Source organism: Saccopteryx bilineata, chromosome 11 (assembly GCF_036850765.1).
Source record: "Saccopteryx bilineata isolate mSacBil1 chromosome 11, mSacBil1_pri_phased_curated, whole genome shotgun sequence".
In the NCBI taxonomy this organism is placed as follows: Eukaryota; Metazoa; Chordata; class Mammalia; order Chiroptera; family Emballonuridae; genus Saccopteryx; species Saccopteryx bilineata.
In genome coordinates, this window is record NC_089500.1 from 33242206 (window position 1) to 33264721 (window position 22516).

Consider the following 22516-nt stretch of genomic DNA (forward strand, 5'->3'; position numbering starts at 1 on the left):
AGGGGGCATCAGTCTTATTTTGTAGATGGGTAAACCGCTCAAAGAATTTAAATAACTTGCTCAACTCATGTTGCTGGGATTCAGACCCATGTTGCTTCCACTGTAACCTGCTCCTTCTCCAAAGGAGCAAAATGTACAGAGAACCACAGTGGCATCTGGTAAACACAGACACGTTTATATATATACAACGTTTTAATGTGTAATTCCTGTTAGGGTTTTTAGTCTAATGGTCACAAGTTTAGGAATCTCCTTAAATAAAAGCCACATACAAGTATGGGAAGTTAGGGTTGATGCCTTATGCCAGTGGTCGGCAAACTCACTAGTCACAGAGCCAAATATCAACAGTACAACGATTGAAATTTCTTTTGAGAGCCAAAAATTTTAAACTTAAACTATGTAGGTAGGTACACTGTTATTAACTTAATTAGGGTACTCCTAAGCTGGCCTTTGCGCCCGCACTCAAGGGGCCAAAGAGCCGCATGTGGCTCGCGAGCCGCGGATTGCCGACTAAGGCTTTATGCTATGCATAGACCCCAACCTACTGCTGAGATATCAAGATATATCCCATTGACACACATATATATATATATATATATATTTGCATTTCTACACAAAACTTTTTTTTAAGAAAGATAATACATTTAATGGAGGTACAAGTTAGTCCCCTACCTTATCAACATTCATTCGCTTAAATGATGCTTGTAGAAGTTTAAAATTGTGAATATACTCATGCTCCAGCTTTGCTTGAAATTTTACTTTCTTCAAACTAATGCAGCCGGGGAAGAGCATGTCCATGAACTGGCAGTAGGCCGCTCCTGGAAAGAGACAAGAAAAGTACTGGTGTGAGTCTGAGCGTCCGCAGGTGTGAGGGAGACTGCCGGGCAGGACGGAGCTGTCCTCCCACAGGGCCCTCCTGGCCACATGTGCCCCTCTCTCAGCACACTTACACCTCCCGGGGCTGGGTGGCAGAGCGTAGGGACAGCGCGCAGTGCAGCTCCTGGCACTGCCCCACTCCTCAGCACTGTGGTACCGACGTGGCCTTCACCACGGCATCGCCCGATGCCACGGACACTGAACACAACCTCCTACTTCAATGTCAAGCAAACGGGCAAATCACTCTTCTTACCGTCTACAAAAAAAGGAACCCATTTTTTCCTTCATTTACCTCCACATCATCAAACTCTATGAATGTAAGATATAAATAGCAGAAATTTAAACATGAGGAAACTACTAAAGTTCTCATGAAATGAGCAGCTCAAAAAAATACACATATGCTCTAGCTGTTTTACATCCATTTTATAAAACGGCTTAGGTGAAACTGTAATAACTAAGCCATCTAATACCAGAAACAGTTGTATACCAATTTAATTCCAATCCACAGCAATGGGGTTCCCATGTTACCATGAAGGATGGAGACTCAGAAACTACAGAAGTTCAGAGTCATGCTGTTTATGACTGACGAATAAAAATAACAGAAACGTTCAATGAGACCCCTGAGGAAATGGTCACAGGAATAAGGGTTTATTAGGAAGTCTTTGATTTTTTTTTTTAACAACTCTTAGATCTTCACAATTCCAACTAGAAAATCATTCCCAGATTATGTTTACTGATTCATATCTTTTTAAATATAAAGTCTGAAGGCATTTACAAAAGAAATTCAAAGCCAGAATGACAATTTCACGATTTTTCTTTTACAAGGAGAAGCAACTCAAGGTGGCATTTCTGTCTTCTCTTTCCTTCTTTGCTTCTCCAGATCCTTGGTGTGTTTCTACAATGTGCTTTCTGCAACATGAAAGGCTCCTTCCACCCTTTGGTATCAAGGTGTCTGTGAGAAGCCTTTCATTCCACTCGGATGACTCACCTTTGCAGAGGATAAACCCACGGTCTCTTATGTCAAATAGATGTCCAGCATCCTTTATTGAGATAGGAATCCAAGATAAGAGCGAACAAGATATCAAGGCTCAATCTAAAAGCTGCTAAACCAGGAAATGGTGGGGCAACTCATTTGCAGATAAGAGCACAAAGTGATGAAATACAGGCCACTTAAGTATGTCTGGCAGAATCTTGACATCTGTGATGCTTCCCCTTAGATGCCAGTACCCGAAATACTAACTAGTCCATCCCCAGTTAAGCAGATGGGTTCTCTTAAAATCAAGACAAAATAAAACAAACCAAAAAACAAAAACCATCAGAGGAGGTAAGAGAAACATCATGATCTTGGGGTGTGTTCTTACAGTCATCATCCAGCTATTCAGTTTTTCCTTTTGAAGTGCCACCAGATGGAGCGAATCCCAATGGCCACTTGAACATTATTTTTATAGAAATGGGGATGTCTAAACACAACAATTATCTGCTCTTTCAAGAGTTGTTTTCACTTTTGCAGAGTTTAGCATAAAGTCTACCTATGAAGACTAAGATTAACTTTGTATTCTTACAAAGAACCACCCAAGTCACTCACTTCAAAAATTTTTAAATAGCTCTCTCAAAAAAACAAACAATAAACTTCAATAAAGGCAGGCAGAGAAGGAGAAAGGGAGAGAGGGAGGGAGAGAGAAAGGGAAGAAGAGAAAAAGGCAGGCTCATCTCGAGTCTATTATTCAGAGAAAACCACGGCTTATGTTCTGGTATGTGCTTTTTTTTTCTTTTCTTTTTTTAATTTAACAGACCATGATTCCCTTTCTGAGTCATATAATATTCTCTATTGACATTTTTAATGGCTTTCTGATTTTTATATCATACTCAGCAATGTTCCCAAACCAAGATTACTTAAATATTCACGTGTATTTCCTTCAAATACTTTTATGGTCTCAAGTTTTACATTTACATTCTGAATCCATGTGGAATTTATTTTGGTCTATGATACACACAGGATGCTTCTAATTTTAGTTATTCCAAATGTTAGTGGGAATCTGTCATTTTTGGCTCTGCAGCATTTGGGCACCTTCCTACCTGAGTTGAGGCTCCAGTGCCCTGCCTCCCACCACAGTAGCCAGGGGGACATTCCTTTCCAGTCTTCCAGCAGTAAGGATACAAGCCCACCACCCAGGCTTTGCATCTGGATACTCGCCCGGGGCTCAGGGTCTTGAGGGAGTGACGAGAACATGCAGGGACCATAGTGGCAGGGGTGGGGTCTGGAGTCCTGAAACAGCCACAGCAGCACCAGCACTGCAGCGTCCTAACGACCCTCATCCAGTGGCACGAGGCAGGCTCTGTTCCCAGCTCCTCAGTATTTTTCATTTGCTGTCATTTTCTGAGCTTGGTTTCAAGCTCAGAATTGACGCCAAGTTACCCAATATCTTTCCTTTAAATGCATCTTTTGCTCAAGCTTGCCAGGATTATTTTTTGTTATTTTCAACCCAAAATTTCAACTGATAATATTAGCTGAGTGTTGAACACCATCATTTCACAAATAAAATATATATTTTTTTCCCATTGAGGAGAAGCAGCATCTTTACTATACATTACTTTCCTGATACATGCATTTAGGTCCCTTTCCAGACTTAACACTTTTGTTGTCTGTCCTTGTGATAGTTGTAAATCTCTTCATTATTTAAACACTAAAATATGTACTACTCTCTGAGACTAATTTCCCCTTTCCTCTTAAAATTTTCTAGTTTTTTAAATTGATCATTTATGCATTATATAGAAAATAACATAAATTTTAAAATATTAGCCAATTATTACTTTAAAAACAGAACTTTATTAAGATATAACACATATACCATAAAGTTCAGCCTTGTAAAGTATATTTAGTGTTTTTTAATATAGTCACAGAACTGTGCATCCATCACTACCATCTAATTCCAGAAGATTTTAATTACCCTCCAAAAGAGACGCCTTACCTACTAGTAGCTATTCCCTACTCTCTCCTCCCCACGGGCCCTTGTAACCACTAATCTATTTCCCGTCTCTATGAATTTGCCTAATTTTTACATTTAATATGAATGAAATCATGAAACATGTGACCTTTGTGTCTGGTTTCTTTCATTTAGCAAAATATTTCAAGGTTCATCCATGTTGTGGGATGTATCAGAACTTCATTTTCCTTTTTATGGTTGAATAACATTCTATTGTATGACTATAACACATTTCATTGATCCTTTATGGTGATGAACATTTGGGCTGTTTTCATTTGGGGGCTATTATGAACAATGCCGCTGTGAACATTTGTGTACAAGGTTTTGGATGGACATAAGTTTTCAATTCTCTTGGGACATACCTAAGAGTGGAACATGGTAACTCTAGGTTTAATATTTTGAGGAACTGCCAAACTGTTCTGCAAAACAGGTGTACTATTTTATATGCACACCAGCAATGCATGAGGTTTCTAAATTCTCTGCATCTTCACCAACACTTATATCTTTTCGATTCTAGGCATCCCAGTGGGAATTAAAGTGGTATTTCACTGTGGTTTGGTTTGATTTCCCTAATGACTAATAATATTGAATATCTTCTTCATAAGCTTCTTGGCATTTGTAAAAACTTCTTTGGAGAAATGCTTATACAAACCTTATGCATTTTTAAACTGGGTTATATCTTTTTTAATGGTAAGTTTTAAGAGTTCCTTCCATATTCTAGGTATGTCTCTTATTGGGTGTCTGATTGGCAAATATTTTATCCTGTTCTGTGGATTGCTTTTTCACTCTTTATGGGATCCTGTGACGCACTAAAGTTGTTAATTTTGATGAAGTACAATTTGTCAAAAAAATTTTTTGGCTCACATCTAAGAAATCATTGCCTAATCCAAGGTCACGATGCTTTCTACCTATATTTTCTTCTAAAAGTTGTATAGTTTTAGTTCTTACATTTAGGTCATGATCCATTTTGAATTAATTCTTGTATACAGTATGAGGTTTGGGTCCAATGTCATTATTTTGCATTTGACTATCCAGTTGTCCCAGCACCATTTGTTAAAATGACTATTCTTTCCACCTTTTAACTATCTTGGCACTCTTGTTAAAAATTAACTACAGGCCCTGGCCGGTTGGCTCAGCGGTAGAGCGTCGGCCAGGCGTGCGGGGGACCTGGGTTCGATTCCCGGCCAGGGCACACAGGAGAAGCGCCCATTTGCTTCTCCACCTCCCCCTCTCCTTCCTCTCTGTCTCTCTCTTCCCCTCCCGCAGCCAAGGCTCCATTGGAGCAAAGATGGCCCGGGCGCTGGGGATGGCTCCTTGGCCTCTGCCCCAGGCGCTAGAGTGGCTCTGGTCGCAAAAGAGCGACGCCCTGGAGGGGCAGAGCATCGCCCCTGGTGGGCATGCCGGGTGGATCCCAGTCCGGCGCATGCGGGAGTCTGTCTGACTGTCTCTCCCCGTTTCCAGCTTCAGAAAAATACAAAAAAAAAAAATTAACTACAAATTTATAGGTTTATTTCTGGACTCTCAATTCTGTTCCATTTATATGTCTATCCTTACAACAATAACTTACAGCTTTGGTTACTGTAGCTTTGTCAGTTTTGCAACCCAAAGTAGAAGTCTTCCAACTTTGTTTTTCCTTTTCACGACTGCTTCAGCTATTCTGGGTCCCTTGCATTTCGATATTAACCTTAGAATTAGTTTACCAATTTTTGTAAAATGGAAGCTGATATTTTGATAGAATCCAAATTGAATCTAGAAGTCATTTGGAGAGTACTGTGATTTTAACAATATTAATTCTTCCAGTCCACGAACATGGAATATCTTTCCACTTATTTCTTTTAATGATGTTTTAAAGTTTCAAGAATATAAGTTTTGTACTTCTTTTATTAATTTTATTACTATTTTATTCTATTTAATATAGTAAGTGGAACTGTATTCTTAATTTTCAGATTGTTCCCCGTTAATGTATAGAAATGTGATTGATTTTGACACTTACTTTATATCTTGCAATCTTCCTGATCTCACTAATTAGTTATAAGTTTTCTGATTTCTTAAGATTTTCTACATACAAGATCATGACAAAGGTAGTGCTACTTCTTCCTTTCCAGTGGACTGCCTCTATGTCTTTCTGTTGTCCACCTCTAGCACAATGTGGAACAGAAGTGCTAAGAGTGTATACTCTTATCTTATTCCTGGTCTTAGGGGGACATTATCTAGTTTCTCACTGCCTAGAATGATGTGAGCTGTGGATTTTTCACAGAAAGTATTAGATTGAAGAAATTCCCTTCCATTCCTAGTTTGTTTAGTGTTATCATGAAAGGATGCTGAATGTTGTCAAATCCTTTTTCTGTATCTACTGAGATTATCATGTGGCTCTTGCCCTTCATTCTATTATTATGGTATATTATACTGGTTGCTTTTAATATGTTAAACTAACCTTGCATTAATTCCATTGGATCATGGTGTCTAATCCTCTTTATGTTTCTAGATTTCTTCTGCTAGTATCTTGTCGAGGATTTTTGTGTCTATATTAATTAAAGATATAGGTCTGTAGTTTTCATATATCTTTGTTTGGTTTTGTTATCATGGTACTACTGGCCTCTACAATGAGCTGGAAAGTGTTCCCTCCTCTTACATCTTTTGGAAAAGTTTGTGAAGGACTGGTATTAATTTTTCTTTATACATTTCATAGAATTCATCATTATAGTCATTTGGTCTTGGTCTTTATGGGAATTTGAAATAAAATTACTAGTTCAATTCCTTGTTATATAGATCTATTTGGAATTGCTACTTTTCCTTAAGTTTCAGTATTTTATGTCTTCTAGGTGGTTATCCATTTCATCCAGGTTATTAAAAATGATTTATTTTAAAACATTTATTTCATAACTCATGAGTTATGATACATTTTCAGTTGTTTCTTTTTTGTTTCCTATGGAGAAATCATAATGCACAAATGCATTTGTTGTACTATATAGATCAGGGGTCCCCAAACTACGGCCCGCGGGCCACATGCGGCCCCCTGAGTCCGTTTATCCGGCCCCCGCTGCACTTCCGGAAGGGGCACCTCTTTCATTGGTGGTCAGTGAGAGGAGCATAGTTCCCATTGAAATACTGGTCAGTTTGTTGATTTAAATTTACTTGTTCTTTATTTTAAATATTGTATTTGCTCCCATTTTGTTTTTTTACTTTAAAATAAGATTTGTGCAGTGTGCATAGGGATTTGTTCATAGTTTTTTTTATAGTCCGGCCCTCCAACGGTCTGAGGGACAGTGAACTGGCCCCCTGTGTAAAAAGTTTGGGGACCCCTGATATAGATGTATGTGTATACACACACTTTTTTTTCTTTAATGAGAATATCTCATGTTTGTCCTCCAAGTCTGTTACTGGCCACTGGTTAATGATACTAAGAAAATCCTCTTCTATTTTAAGTTTTACCAAGAGCTTTTATCAGGAAGGAATACTGACCTTTATTAACTACCTTTTCAACCACCAGGAAGGTAATAAAAATGGTTTCCTCTTTTGAACTATAATTATAGTCAGTCATATTTATTGATTGCCTAATGCTGAATCACTTCTGCATTCCCAGCGTAGGTCCTACTGGCAGTGTTTACTAAGTTTCCATTTTGGTGCTGGTTTAGATTCACAAATACTTTATAATTTTTATGCCTACACCTGGTGAGATTTGTGTGCTTTTGTCTTATTTTCTCTTTTTTTTTTTAAATTCACTCTTGAGAAGAGAAGAGAAGAGAAGAGAAGAGAAGAGAAGAGAAGAGAAGAGAAGAGAGGAGGAGCAAGAAGCATCAACTCCCACATGTTCCTTGACCAGGCAAGCCCAGGGGTTATAACTGGTGACCTCAGCGTTCCAGGTCGACGCTTTATCCACTGCACCACCACAGGTCAGGCAGTATTATTTTCTTTTCATGGTTAAGTTTAAAAAATAAGTTGGGAAACTGTCCATATTTTTGAGGGCCTAAAAGCTTGAACACTAAAGTAAAGAAAAAAATGTTTGGTTAGCATCCTGACTGCACAATTTACTATCTGTAAGCTCTGGGCTTTGCACATCTTCCCTACGCACTGCAGAAGCAAATGAGCATCAGGTAAGAGGAATAACTTTCTCAATGAGCAATATAGAAAAGGAGATCATATTAGTATTTCCAGTAAATGGTATATTACATGCTCTTTTAGATATAACATCATATGCCACATTTTCTTGAATCAAAGGAACTCCTAGAATTTTTAAGAAATATGTTACTGACTTTGGGAATTATGCTGAAGATTTACTACTATTGTCCCTGGGTATGTCCATTTGAGCAGTTTCAACTGCTCCCCAAATCGCTAGTGTTTAAGAGACATCATAACAAGGATATCTTGAAATTAACTTCTGCCACTAAGAACAGCATCAAGGATTCTTGTTGGGGCAGGCAACCATACCCAGGCATCACCTGAACAAGGCTGCTGCATTCTGAATCCTATCAAATGTCAGCCCTGTTGTACTCTGGGTCACAATTCCTCTCACCTCCTCACTGATGTCACTTTTACAACCATTCTCACTCTCTCTTGCAATGTCATTTTTATTTTCTCTGTATGGATTACTGTTAAAGCAAGCAACCATGCTGGTATCATGTGACTTTGTTGAAACAAAATAAAAAACCTTCCTTAATTCTACACCATCCTTTAGATCAGGCATTCCCAAACTATGGCCCACGGGCCGCATGTGGCCCCCTGAAACCATTTATACAGCTCCCGCCGCACTTCTGGAAAGGGGCACCTCTTTCACTGGTGGTCTGTGAGAGGAGCACTGTATGTAGCGGCCCCCCAACGGTCTGAGGGACAGTGAACTGGCCCTCTGTGTAAAAAGTTTGAGGCCTGACCTGTGGTGGCGCAGTGGATAAAGCGTTGACCTGGAAATGCTGAGGTTGCCGGTTCGAAACCCTGGGTTTGCCTGGTCAAGGCACATATGGGAGTTGATGCTTCCAGCTCTCTCTCTCTGTCTCTCTCTCCTCTCTCTCCCTTTCTGTCTCTCTCTCTCTCTCCTCTCTAAAAATGAATAAATAAAATAAAAATAAAATTTATAAAAAGTTTGAGGACCCCTGCTTTAGATACTGGACCATTTACCTCCTTCTATGTGCAGCAAAACTTGACAAAATTGCCCCTATTTCCATTGTTTCATCTACCATTCAAACCAATTCAGCTTTCAATCTTACCATGTTCTGGTCAAGGCCCACAATAGCTTCTCTGTTCCCAAATCTAACACCCACTTTTTTTTCTTCATCCAACTTGACCTCTGAAAAGTATTTGGCCCTGTTACCTACTCCATCCTTTTTGAAATTCTCTATTGTCTTCCTTCATCAGATAAACTGGGTACCAACTAACTGGAAAGTTCAGGAATCACTGCCATTGTCCTGGAAGTCTAGCCATCCACAAATCAGGATGGTCTTCAATGACAGGTGTACAGACTTTTGGGTCATTTCATTAATCTTGCAAAAAAAAAATGACTTACATTTTGCACTGATCCCACTCTCATCAAATTTATGCCAAGGTCACCATTATTCAGGTCATGTAGCATCACTTGCTAAGTATAAGTAAAGTGGCTTTCTACACAACCACTGTAAAATCCAAACTCCATCCCTGGCCCACAGCCCTCTGTCCACCTCTCCCTTGCCTAATTTCCCTTCAGGAAACTCCTTCTGCATGGGCTTCCTTGTTTTTCCTAGAACACCCCAGGTCCATTTCTGCCTTTGGCTGTTTCCTCTGGAACTTCACATTCTTCTTGTCATACAGATCAAGGCTTAGATGTCACCTCTGAGACCCTCCCTTACCATGTCATCTGAAGTGACACTCTAGTCACATTTTATAACCTAATCTTGATTTATATCTGGTATTTTAACATTAATTCATATATTAACTTGTGGTTTAGCCTCCTTCACTAGAACGCAGGTTTCAAGAGAGCTTGTACCTTATCTGTCTTGGTCCCTGGACCCAAGCTTTTTCTATAGTAGTTGGTATAGCCTGGGCTTCAATAAACATCTAGTTAATGAATGAAGGCCTACAGGGTACAGCAGCTGAACCACAAAGATTGGTAAATAAAATTCTAATGTTACCAAAGTCCCAAATAAGAAGTATTAGTTGAGGAATTGCAATTCTTTTAAGAATTGATGGGATATAAATAAAGAATTTAAGACCACCAAAAAATGTAACTCAACCAAAACAAGAGCCACTCTGGAAACCAAGTCTGCAGAAAAGTGAAAGATAAACTTCAACAGGCTAAATATAACACCCTTAGGTAAAAGCAATAGAAAAGTGTACAATGTTGTGCTCATCAAGAGATTTATTATGATGAGCTATGTCCTGAGTCCATCAACTCAAGGTGCTACTATAGTTATGGAGCTCAACAAAATTCTGGAAATGATCAGGAAATGAATATGAAAAAGGAAAATATTCTGTCTTTCTACTGCGCCTGCTATGCCTGTAGCTAAAGCCCTAACAAATGGTTGTGGCTCTTATCCATCCAACGTGGCAGAATGGAACTGAAATGTTCGGGGAAGGGAATCCAAAATATATATAAACAGGGCCACTCTATGAAGGCAGAACTCTACAGTGAGTATCTACACTCAAATGATTCAGGGGTTTATGATTTAAGTCTATGAAATCATGAGAGGGAGAAGACAATCTCATTTTTACCAGCTCTCAGGTCTTCAACAGAAATACTAACAGGATAAATGAACATTTTTTTAAAAAAATTTTCATGTAACAAAAAGGGAATACTAGTAATAAGAAATTTATGGAATGTTATGCCAGGAGATATAAGAAATGAAAATAGCTATATTATATTATAAAATCTGTGAAAGCTTTCATATCTATTTTTAACATTCTGAATCCTACAGACGTAAGTATTATTACCACCATCCTAGTTTACAGATTTGGGAACAAGGCTCAGCTAAATACTTAACAGAGGTGTAATTTAAACTCTGACCTGAACTTCAATTTTGAAAAAAATTTCCTCTTATCTATGCTGCTTCTAAGAACTAAAAAACTTGAAAAGTCAAAGATTCAAAGACAGTTTAGAAAAGTTTCTAGATTATAAGGAGTTACAAAGGAAACTACAAAAGTATGTATGAACCTTTCCAATTGGTATCAGGGGTGTCAGCTTCATTTTTCCCATTCAAATGAAATGTTCATCAGCTCCAATGTGATCTTATGTTTTAGTATATATACTTTGAAGAATTTCATTTTACATATATATAGTGTAGATATATAAAAAATATAATAAACATTTCATCTCTTCCGCTCTTCCTACCTCCCTCTCGCTGGTATATATTTATATATATATATACATATACACACACACATATACATATAATTGCTATCAAACCTTCATAGCACTTTCCCAGAAATGTGACATAATCTTTGGAGAAGGCATCAAGGCATCTAGTTATATCAGGTTCTGCCACGGCTACTCAAATTGCCTGTCTAAATTTTTCACAGGCAGAGGAACTAGTATACAGTAAAGCCTATATCATTGAAGGATTTAGTTACAACTTCCCATAATCTTATTTGGTATTGATGAAGGATCAGAAAACCAGAATGACAACCTTAATATACTGGACACATCTATGCAATTATATGTTTCATTACAGGAAAACGATTTGCAAAAAAGCTATTCTCTTACTCTAACATCAATGAGGGCCAGGGAGGAGGCAGGGAAAGATAGAGAACTAGTTTGTTGCTTCTTGGCTCTAAGCCTTAATCATCAAGAATGAACTGTGACATGTCATCATACTCTTCTAAGCCAACAGTATTCCCATCTGCAAAATGTCAGGTTTGGATAGATCTCTCAGCTCTAAAATTAGACGATTCTCTAATTCTCAGTCTGTTACCAAGATTTCTTTCAAAAGATACTTGATATTTCTGCTAATTAAAAGATAATGCTTCATCGTCATAGGACTAAGACTTCTGCCAGTGCTCTTGCTCCTAGCCATGACCATCTTTTTCTCTTAGCTGCTATAAAAGCCATGAGTACACAGCTGCATGGTTGGAAAGAGACTCCCAGGACACCACCCCCTCACGCCCTTTCAAGATTACAGGTCTGGTGGTCTTATCTTTCCTGTATTCCTCTTTGAGCTCTTGATATTTATATACGCTGCAATATAACCATATTTTCTGTCATCTTCAGTAGTTGACTACTGAGTGACTTTCATTTTAGAAATATCTTTCATATTAGAATTTAATTGAATATGAAATACTTTTCATATTAATCATAAAATCATTTCAGCTCTATTTTCGTATTTTCTTCTTCCACCTTGTCTTTCCTTGAACTGATCTTACTACAGAAATGCATCTGTCACCATGGCCCAGACCTCACGTTCAAGGCAGTGTTCCCCTCTGGGAAATCAGAGCTTCCTAACAAGGAAAGTGAGTCTGCAACACACAGGGTTACCTATTTCCAGCACATCAGCAGAGATCTCTCCACCTATACAATACCAGAGCTGGAAGAGTTTAATGGCAATTGTGAAATAAAGCTTTGAAACATTAATGTTTTAAAGAAATTTAAAATCCCAAAGTCCAACTGCATTTTTCTAATCGAACGAAAATATGATGCAGTGAGTAGTAGCTCTGTGTTGTTTGTGGGCACCTTCCCCATTCCTGGTATGAACAGCAGCTTGACAGCTTCAGTCACCACAGTATTATTTAACTCTGGAAAAGTGAGCTTAGGAGTCTGTCCCCATCACCTGCCCTGAGTCATGAAAGCAAAAAGAAAGATCTAGACTTCAGAAATCTGGTTTCAACTGAGCTTAGTCCCTGCAATTCCCACGGTCCTCTACTGAGCTTCATGCTTCTTCCACACTGCTTGGAGTTATGTCAGAAACTTTTTATTCATATTTTAAGTAAGTCTCAAAGACAAGTGGATTTCAAACTGATCCCATGAAGGGGAAAAGGAGTAATAACCAGCAGGAAGACTTCAACTCCCGCAGACACAGACAGAGAAGGCTTATGTGAACTGTGCAGAGAGTGCTGAAAAGCACCCCATCTCCATACACACAGTCAGCTGTCAAAGCACATTTTCCTCTCCTTTCTTTTACAGAAAAAGAAGTAAGCCAGCAATCATTCTTCAGGCAGATGAATTTTTAAGAGTATTAGCAGATATATTAAAAAGCCTTGTCACACCACATGGTTGGGTGTTCATTTGATATGTGCCCTCAGGTTCTTACTAATTCATATGATATAAAACCGTTTTAAGAATCTTATAAAGCTGTTGCAAACTGCGGTCAAAGGTACCGACATTCTCTATTTACAATCTGACTTCAAGAACCAAGAAAGCTTTTTAGAAAGTAGTGTTGCCGTTCAATGAGATGTTTATTAAGAGCCTTGCAGAACGATGTTAAAAGTGAGACCTGTTGCAGGGAAAACCATTGGATATTAAGATCAATGTGCTGAGTTAATTTAAAACTGCTTCTTCATCAAAAATCACAGAAGAATGAAGAATACTTCCCTTTATCTGCCACAAGAAAATTTCAAGATAGTAAAGATGTGCATACCAGTAGTCTTGATTAGGATCAACATTTTTATTAAAACGTTGTAGAGAAATAGCTAGATTATAATATAAATGCACAGTACCCAGAAGAGAGCTGATATACTGAGTGGTATTTGTAAAATAATTCTTGTAGAAATGAACTATAACTTTCTGAGTTGAGAATACCATAATGTAAAAAACACTGAAATACGACTGGGATATTTATAATTGTTCTATCCAATGAAATCATGATTACCTTGTAACTTGTCATCCTGCATTTTAATACTTTAGGAAAGAAGTACAAAACTTCACATCTGCCTGTTGATACAAAACATGATTCAGCCAATTGAAAGAATAATGAGATGGCAAGTTATGAAGTATCTTGTTGGTTTGGAAGATTTCTTTTCTCTACTAACTGATGGCAGAGTGTGAGGTGATCAGTTTCACTTCTAGCTTCTCACACCAGCGCTCTCCTCTAGGGGAATGTGCTCATCACGCTGGGCCCCTACATAGGAATGGAGAAGGAAGGAAGCGGGAGAGCACTTGGAGCACAGGCAAGAACGATGTGCAGGACAAAAGGTCACTGGCTCCCGGGGAGTCTGATACCGACACTGGCAGCAAGAGGTCCCAAAGGCTGAAGTCTGAGAACAGGGCTAAAGTTAGAATTTGGCATTCTAGAGAGAGAAGTAAAGGAGGCACAAAAAGCCTTTATTACAAATAAAAACAAGTTAGAAAGGTACAAATGGAACCTGCTCTGAAAGGATCAGTTTTCTTACTAGGTTCATCAAAATAAAAAGTTCTAGAAAGCTGTAATATCAAGGGGCATAGTTTTTCTGGGGGCACTGATGCATTTTCATAGAGTTGTTTGTTACCTACTCTACTGGAATGGACACAGAAATTTTTGGAAGTGTTAAAATTACATCATTGATTATGTAAAAAAAAATGGTTTAAATTCAGAAAAGCTTTAGTTGGAGGCAAGAATCTGAAAAGACGGGAGATTTCCTATATAATTTTTGTGGTTATAGGTCACTGCTAAAGAAATGCCAATCTGTAGGTGTTTTAGAAAGATATCACTTTATTAATCAATGAAGTATCATTACTATCATTGTATTAATCAATGAAAAACCAATAAACCAACAAATACTTATTGAAGAATATGATTCCAATCTTAAAGAAACACATATGGTAAAACCAACAAAAGTACAACTGTAAGTGCTAAATTATGGCAAGGACACACAAATACTAAAGGAGTTCAAAAATTCTGCCCCCCAAAAAACCCAAGAAAGAGTAATCAACGGTATCGAACAGATAACATCAAGTCAAACTTGCACGGTCATTTCCAGTCTTCTAAGGAGCTTAACCTCTAATGTCAACGTTACAGGTATTCAATGACCATCAGACTGCAGAGCTCTGAAAATTGAAGCGGGACAGCTAACACTTTGCGGAAGGTGATCAGGAAGAACAGGGTGGAAGGTGGCACTGGAGTTGGCCCGCAGTACAGGCATTCCAAGCAAAGAAAGAGCACTGGGACATTTGGTGAAAGGGGAGTGGGAAAGTGCACGCTATGGGTAGGGGAGTTATGGAGGCAGATATTAAAAACATGGGCTGCAGGCAGACTAGTCATGACCTTAAAACCCAGGGAAAAGAAGTTTAATTTGCTAGGCAGTAGTGAAACAGTACTTATTTCTGGGCATAAATGTCTATAGAGAGAGTGCCTGAACTATATGACACCTTAAAAGCTCCAATTTTAAGAACATATCTATTTCACGGGCAAAATGAGATTAAGGGTAAGAAACCTATAGCTTATATACTTGTTTCGATTTCTCAAAGAATTTCTACTGAATCATTACCCATAACATTTTACTACCAGTTTTATATGCCAGGCCACTACGTAAACTCCAGGTATTGTAGCTGATGAAGAAACTGCTGGTCCAGTGTAAGATGTACAAACCGCAGTCCATTTCTACACAATGGGCCCCTCTCTCAGGTTGCTCTTTTTGTGGCAGAGGTCACTGTCCCTGGGACTGGGAGCTCCAGGGTTCTTCCTAGATATAAGCCACCTCCCCTGCTCTCCAAAGCCTGCAGGTGAGGGCTCCTTACTTACTGCCATTCTCTGCTGAAATTCATCCCCTACCAGCTCTGACCAATGCCAATAACATCCTCTCCTTTCCAGGGAGGAACATTCTGTCCCCACAGCTCCCATATAAGGAGCCCAGTGGCCAGACAAAGCCCAGAAGGCCAGGGGTGGTACCAAAGGTAGCCTCCAGCAGTTACAGAGGAACTACCACATAACATTCACGAAGACGGTGATATGTAAGAGTACATTTTTCTATAATGAATTACTTTCTTTATATTTTACAGATCAATCACAGAACACATTGTTTTTCTAAGTACAATTCTAGTATTAGGAAGAAGCCAAATTAGTATGAGGAATGTATAAATATTTACTCAGGGATTCAATCATATGACCACAGGAAAAATAAAAGCAGAATGGAATTTAATTTTAGTTAAAAAGAAAAGGCAGGACACAAGGTTTTGTAATTTTTTTAACAGTGGATTTAAACACAATTATGTGTAATTTTAAAATTGACATACATGTTTTCATTAAAATTTGGCTATTCAGTTTTCTCAAGTTCTTCCATGAATTGTCATACAAATGTAATCTACAAGAAATGAAAGTGGAAAATGATCCTCCTTAAGGAGAATGCTGAGAAATTGCAGGAAATTGTGTTGGCATGAGTTTCACACTTACACGCTTCTTAATGGCAAATAATTTGGACAGAAAAGCTCATGAGTGTTAATACTTGGGTAAGAACAAACCCTTGGAACAGAGAGGACAAAGAGAGAGGTAATTTGTAATCTGCCAGGATTACGTAATGCTGACAGGGTAGAAAAACCCAATCTGCACAGTGATGGTTATTTTAAGATCTGCAGATTTTAAGATTGCCAAGCAAGTCAATCACTCTGTTTCCAGGTATGGAATTCTAACATGCCTAAGTGTTTGACAGTGACTTCTGACATTTCATTTTTTTCTTTTTACAGTGTCTATAGCTGATAAACTGTAAATATAAAAACACAATTCAGAAGAAATGTTTTCCTGTGAAGAACAGCAGAACTAGAAGATCCCTGGCTGCTTGATCATCTTAGTTCTGTAGACACTAGATGGGCTACTAATGTTTCAGATATTCCATGCACAGACGCCCGTTAGTGTTATATGCTGTATAATAGTGGAACAGGCTGGATGTCTACTTTTGTCCAATGACCTTGGTTCTACCTTTGCTTTGTACTTGGGTAAGCTGAGGGAAAAAAACAAACAAACAAACAAAAAACTGGAATGCTCTGGATACAAACGAGTCAAGGAGAACTCTGGCAGTAAAAGAATGAGTTCTAACTGGGTATGATTTGTATTATTTTTTCTATATAAGCTGTATCCAAAAATCCTAGACCATCATGTGACATTCTGTAGGCACTCACTAAATATCTGCTGACTTCAGGAATACATAAAGCAATATGCTAGAACATCAAATCAATATCTACATGGTATTTACGCAAGATTTCCATCTTCTTCTTGGCCCGAATCCTATCTTAGTTTGAACACCATTTCAATTAAATTCCATTTAAGCCTGACCAGGCAGTGGCGCAGTGGACAGAGTGTTGGATTGGGATGCAGGGGACCCAGGTTTGAGACCCCGAGGTCGCCAGCTTGAGCACGGGCTCATCTGGTTTGAGCAAAAGCCCATCAGCTTGAACCCAAGGTCACTGGCTCCAGCAAGGGGCTACACGGTCTGCTGAAGGCCCTCAGTCAAGGTACATATGAGAAAGCAATCAATGAACAACTATGGTGTTGCAACGCGCAATGAAAAACTAATGATTGATGCTTCTCATCTCTCTCTGTTTCTGTCTGCCTGTCCCTGTCTATCCCTCTCTCTTACTCACTCTCTATCTCTGTAAAAAAAAAAAAAAAATCCTTTTCCTAAGTATTTACTGACCATCCACTAAATTTGCATGGCTATTTGGCCAAAGACCCAAACAAGGCTAAGACAAGCTTCTCTAGACTGAAATAATCTTTCCTTTCTTTGAATTCTACAGCAAGTATTACTAAACATCCCTGTCCCTCTTCTGTGGCTTTGTATCCTCTTACATGTTTCAGAGTTTCAGGGATGCATGTACATGCCAAAAAACCCTTTTCTCTACCTTGCTAAAACATCTTCTGCCTAAAATGGCCCTTTGCCACCCTTTATCCTTGAAATTTCTCATTCCCTTAAGTTTAGTCTAACCGTCACTTCCTCTATGATGTCTTTCTATTCCCAGCACAAAACTAACTTTCACTATAATGGCTATGGAAACCAAACAGCAGCGTGACTAGCATTTTAGTTAGCTATCTCTCTTAGTTCACTGTGAGTAACTAATTAGTGTCTCACTACTATTGGTAAAAAAAAAAAAAAGTTCTTGATGATTCTTCTTGGGTGAAACCCTTGTCATTAGTAAAATTAGCAGACATGTCCCATTTCTTCAAATAGAATGCAATAGAAAGGGTGGTGGTATGGACTTCTTTTCTAACTCCTCTATTTCTAGAGATCTCCAATGGGTTCTTGATAGAAAAGAAAAGAAATAAGAAACACACACAGTGTGCCCTCTATCACATCCACATCTACCGGACACACAGCAAGGACAGCGCAAGGATGTGATCCAAGGAGATTCTTGTTCTAGTGTCAGCTGTGACACTTGGCTTCTCTGAGCTTTGATCCTCTTATACAAAATCGGAATAAAAAACTCATATACTTCTGCACACAATTGTTATGAGAATTAAAATGACTACTATATATAAAAGCCACTGAAAATGGTAAAGAGAGACATGTAAAAGTTGCAACGTTATGACGTCATTAAGCCCCTAATGTGTAAAACTATGTATTTTATGTACAGTTAAAATAATCAGAAGTTTAGGCCCTTGCTGGTTGGCTCAGCAGTAGAATGTCAGCCTGGCGTGTGGAAGTCCCAGGTCCAATTCTCAGTCAGGGAACACCGGGGAAGCACCCATCTGCTTCTCCACCCTTCCCCCTCTCCTTTTTCTGTCTCTTTCTTCCCCTCCCGTAACCAAGGCACCATTGGAGCAAAGTTGGCCTGGGTGCTGAGGATGGCTCTATGGCCTCCACCTCAGGCGCTAGAATGGCTCTGGCCACAATAGAACAAGGCCCCTGATGGGCACAGCATTGCCCCCTAGTGGGCATGCAGGGTGGATCCCGGTTGGGCGCATGCGTGAGTCTGTCTGACTGCCTCCCCGCTTCTAATTTCAGAAAAATACAAAAAAAAGAAAAAAAAGAAAGAAAAATCAGAGCTTTAAAAATAAATATGATACTATGATAGGATTGTTTCAGATGTGAAACGTGAATTTCCACAAAATACATGTTTCAGATTCAAAGGGCAAAGAACCAAAAAGCAAAACAAGGTCCTTGGCCTTTTACTAACAAAGAATGGGTATGAACACATTCCTAAGATCCTCCAGTTTATCTACTGGAAAATATTTGAGGGTTTCTCTAGTTCTTAAGTCTTCCCCAGATAAATATATGAGGTCCTTATGTAATCACAAATTCATTTATAAAAGGAAATGACTATTTCTCCCCACTTTTATACTCCTCCTGTTAAAGTCTTTATGATGATCAAAACTGAAAAGGAGAAAAAAAAAGAAAAAAATAGTAATATGAATGCAAAATAATGTTTTATTGGGAACATATCCATCATGTAAAGTAATTGACAGCTTTAGAAAAAATCAAAATTGTGAACAGTATGTTGGAATGTACATTTTTTTCTTTTTAAGATACTGGTGTTTATAGAGCTTGGTGAATGACTTCAAAATAAACATAGCATATGCTTTGCCTGACCAGTGGTGGTGCAGTGGATAGAGCGTCGGACTGGGATGCTGAGGACCCAGGTTCGAGATCCCGAGGTCGCCAGCTTGAGCGCGGGCTCATCTGGTTTGAGCAAAGCTCACCAGCTTGGACCCAAGGTCTCTGGCTCAAGCAAGGGGTTACTCAGTCTGCTGAAGGCCCACCGTCAAGGCACATATGAAAAAGCAATCAATGAACAACTAAGATGATGCAACGCGCAACGAAAAACTGATGATTGATGCTTTTCATCTCTCTCCGTTCCTGTCTGTCTGTCCCTGTCTATCCCTCTCTCTGACTCTCTGTCTCTGTAAAAAATAAAATAAAAAATAAAAAAAATAAACATAGCATATGTTTTAAAAGTAAGCATCATAAAACAAAGACAAAATCAGAAAAGAAGGGGCTCTAAAGGTTTCTGACATTAGAATGATGAATTACTAATGAGTCTTACATATACCATATCCTTGGGCTCCAGCCCTGTTTCCCACACCTTTGCCCGGGATCCTGGGGCCAGGAAGTCAGCGCTCCAGGCAGTAAAGCTGATGGACCTGATTCAGAGGTGCACTCATTGTTCTCAAGCCTGTATTCTCACCAGCATCACCCTCATCACCTACCTACCCCTGGTCAGCAAACTGCGGCTCTTGAGCCACATGCAGCTCTTGGGCCCCTTGAGTGTGGCTCTTTCACAAAATACTACATGCGGGCGCTACCTCGATAAGGAATGTACCTACCTATATAGTTTAAGTTTAAAAAATTTGGCTCTCAAAAGAAATTTCAGTCGTTGTACTGTTGATATTTGGCTCTGTTGACTAATGAATTTGCCAACCACTGAACCCACTCTGTACTTGTTCTGATGACCTGCCCATGGGACAGCACAGTTCTCATCCCTAGACTCACAACCATAAATGACTCACAGTTTCTGTGCAGGTAAAATTCAGCCAAGTCTCACTACAGATCAGAAGAAACCCAAACTCAAGGAAATGCATGATAGTTTGTAAATTAGCAATATACTAAGAACTCTGAAGATGGAAAATTTTCCAAGTTAAGGGAAAATAAAAAATGAAAATCTAGGATTTAACTAAGGGTATTGCTTTGTGCAAATTCCTACACTTATTAAATATTTGTGATCTTACTGAGAATTCCCAAAGACAATCATTAGTTTAAGTTTCTACAAATATGTCATCATCTGTTGCACTGCCCCCAAAGAAATGAAAAATTCTATAGTTTCCTGAGACTATCCCACATGTATTGTATGCATAGTTGCTTCAAATAGAGTAAAACGATTTTCATTCTCATACAATGAGATCACCAGGAAAATCTTTTTACATTTCTCTTAGAGAAGACAACACGCTTCATGCACTTAAGGGCTGTACCTAATAAAATACACTGTGTCCTAAGTACAGTCAGCCCAGCTGACTCAGGAGGGGGGATTTTGGAGGCATTTCCCAAACTGGGGCCATTCCAAGTCAACCTGGCAGCACCCAGACAATCCCCAAATAATCTGAATGCAGGTCTATGTCCCCCCAACCCCACCTCCATTGTATGCTCCAAGTTCTTGCAAAACGGCACTTACCATGGTATGGTCTCTAGTCTTTTGTAAGACGGCATTTGCTGTATGTATGGCCAGTAGCCACGGCCACCATCACAGCCGCCTGGCCCATGCAGGTTCGCATTGGATTCAGACAGTCGGTAATGAAACAACGAAGCCAAGAACTGGTGGGCCATTAGCTTTAATCCTAGCTTGCACCTGGCGGGCAAGACATACATACAGTGGGAAGACACTTCCCTTTCCATTCAGGGCTTCCAAAGCACTGACTTACCCGAGTTTCTTAGAATCAAAGATTTGTACCACACCCGTCTCATTCACCTCTGTTCCCCATATTCTCTCTGCACAAACTCTACACAAACTGGCTTCTCCTTCAGCACTCCACCATCTTGGTTGCCTCTCTTCTCCTCTCCTCCCTGTGGCTTTTCTCTGCCCTCTCCTCCAGCATGAGCTCCTTCTAGAGCCTAATCACTCTTCTCCCCTCTAATGATAATCTCAGTAACCAAGAGAAAGCAAGCTCCCGGTCTGCCCCATTTTATAGTGTAGAAATCAAAACCTTTAATCCAATATACAAATAAGGAAGTCTCTGATACAAAGTCACTTAGGGTGGGAAGGGCTTAGTCTTAAAACTAAGCCTTAGGGTATAACAACCCTGCATGCTTACAGCCTGTCCCCCACACCCAATGCAAACTATAAGAGAGCAAACATATATCATATTTAAAAACTTATTTGACCAACACTGTATTAAGCTCTTGGAGGACAATGACCAGTACTATTTATCTGGATCCCTAAGGCCTAGCTCAAAGAAGGCCTCAAAATATGTGCAATAAATAAAACTAAACTAATGATCACAACCGAATAGTACAGTGTTGATCAAATAAGTTTTAAAATATGATATATGTTTGCTCGCTTATAGTTTGCATTGGGTGTGGGGGACAGGCTGTAAGCAGGCAGGGTGGTTATAGCCGAAGGCTTAGTTTTAAGATGAAGCTTTTCCCCACATCCTTGACTGATTGCATGATGTGGGGTGGTGCACTCTCATGAGGAATCCCATTATGCCTCAGATAAGTGACTTTGTATCAGAGACTTCCTTGTTTGTATATTGCATTAAAGGTTTTGATTCCTACACTATAAAGTGGGGCAGACCGGGAGCTTGCTCTCTCTCGGTTCCTGAGATTAGCATTAGAGAGGAGCAGAGAAAGGCCACGTGGAGGAGGCCAGGAGAAGCAGTCAAGATGGTGGAGTGCTGAAAGAGAAGTCAGTTAGTGCAGAGTTTGTGTAGAGAGAAGGAGATGGGGAACGTAAGGCCAATATCCAGGGCCACCATCACAGCCACTGGCCCATGCAGCTTTGCATTGGATTTGGACAGTTGGTAAAGAAACAACAGAGCCAAAAACTGATGGGCCATTATCTTTAAGCCTAGCCTGCACCCAGCGGGCAAGTAAAAACACACACTGGGTTCCAAAACCCACTCATTCAGTGCTCACAAAGCTACTGACTTATCCGAGTTTCCTAGAATCAAAGGTTTCTAGCTCACCAGACTTATTCACCTCTGTTCCCTATCTCCTTCCTTCTCCCTGCACAAACTCTGTACAAACTGGCTTCTCATTCAGCACTCCACCATCTTGGCTGCTTCTCCTGGCCTCCTCCACATGGCCTTTCTCTGCTCTCTGCTCTCTAATGCTAATCTCAGGAACCGAGAGGGAGCAATCTCCTGGTCAGC

The 22516-nt window shown here is 39.4% G+C and overlaps 1 protein-coding gene across 4 annotated transcripts in view; it reads right to left on the reverse strand.

Moving 5' to 3' along the window:
• MAPRE2 (microtubule associated protein RP/EB family member 2) overlaps window positions 1-22516 on the reverse strand; it is a 154765-nt gene that overhangs the window by 38301 nt on the left and 93948 nt on the right. For all 4 annotated transcript variants that reach the window (XM_066246848.1, XM_066246847.1, XM_066246846.1 and 1 more), the window contains one exon: window positions 670-815. In XM_066246848.1, coding sequence (XP_066102945.1) covers window positions 670-815 — 146 coding nt within the window. The remainder of the gene's footprint in view (window positions 1-669; window positions 816-22516) is intronic.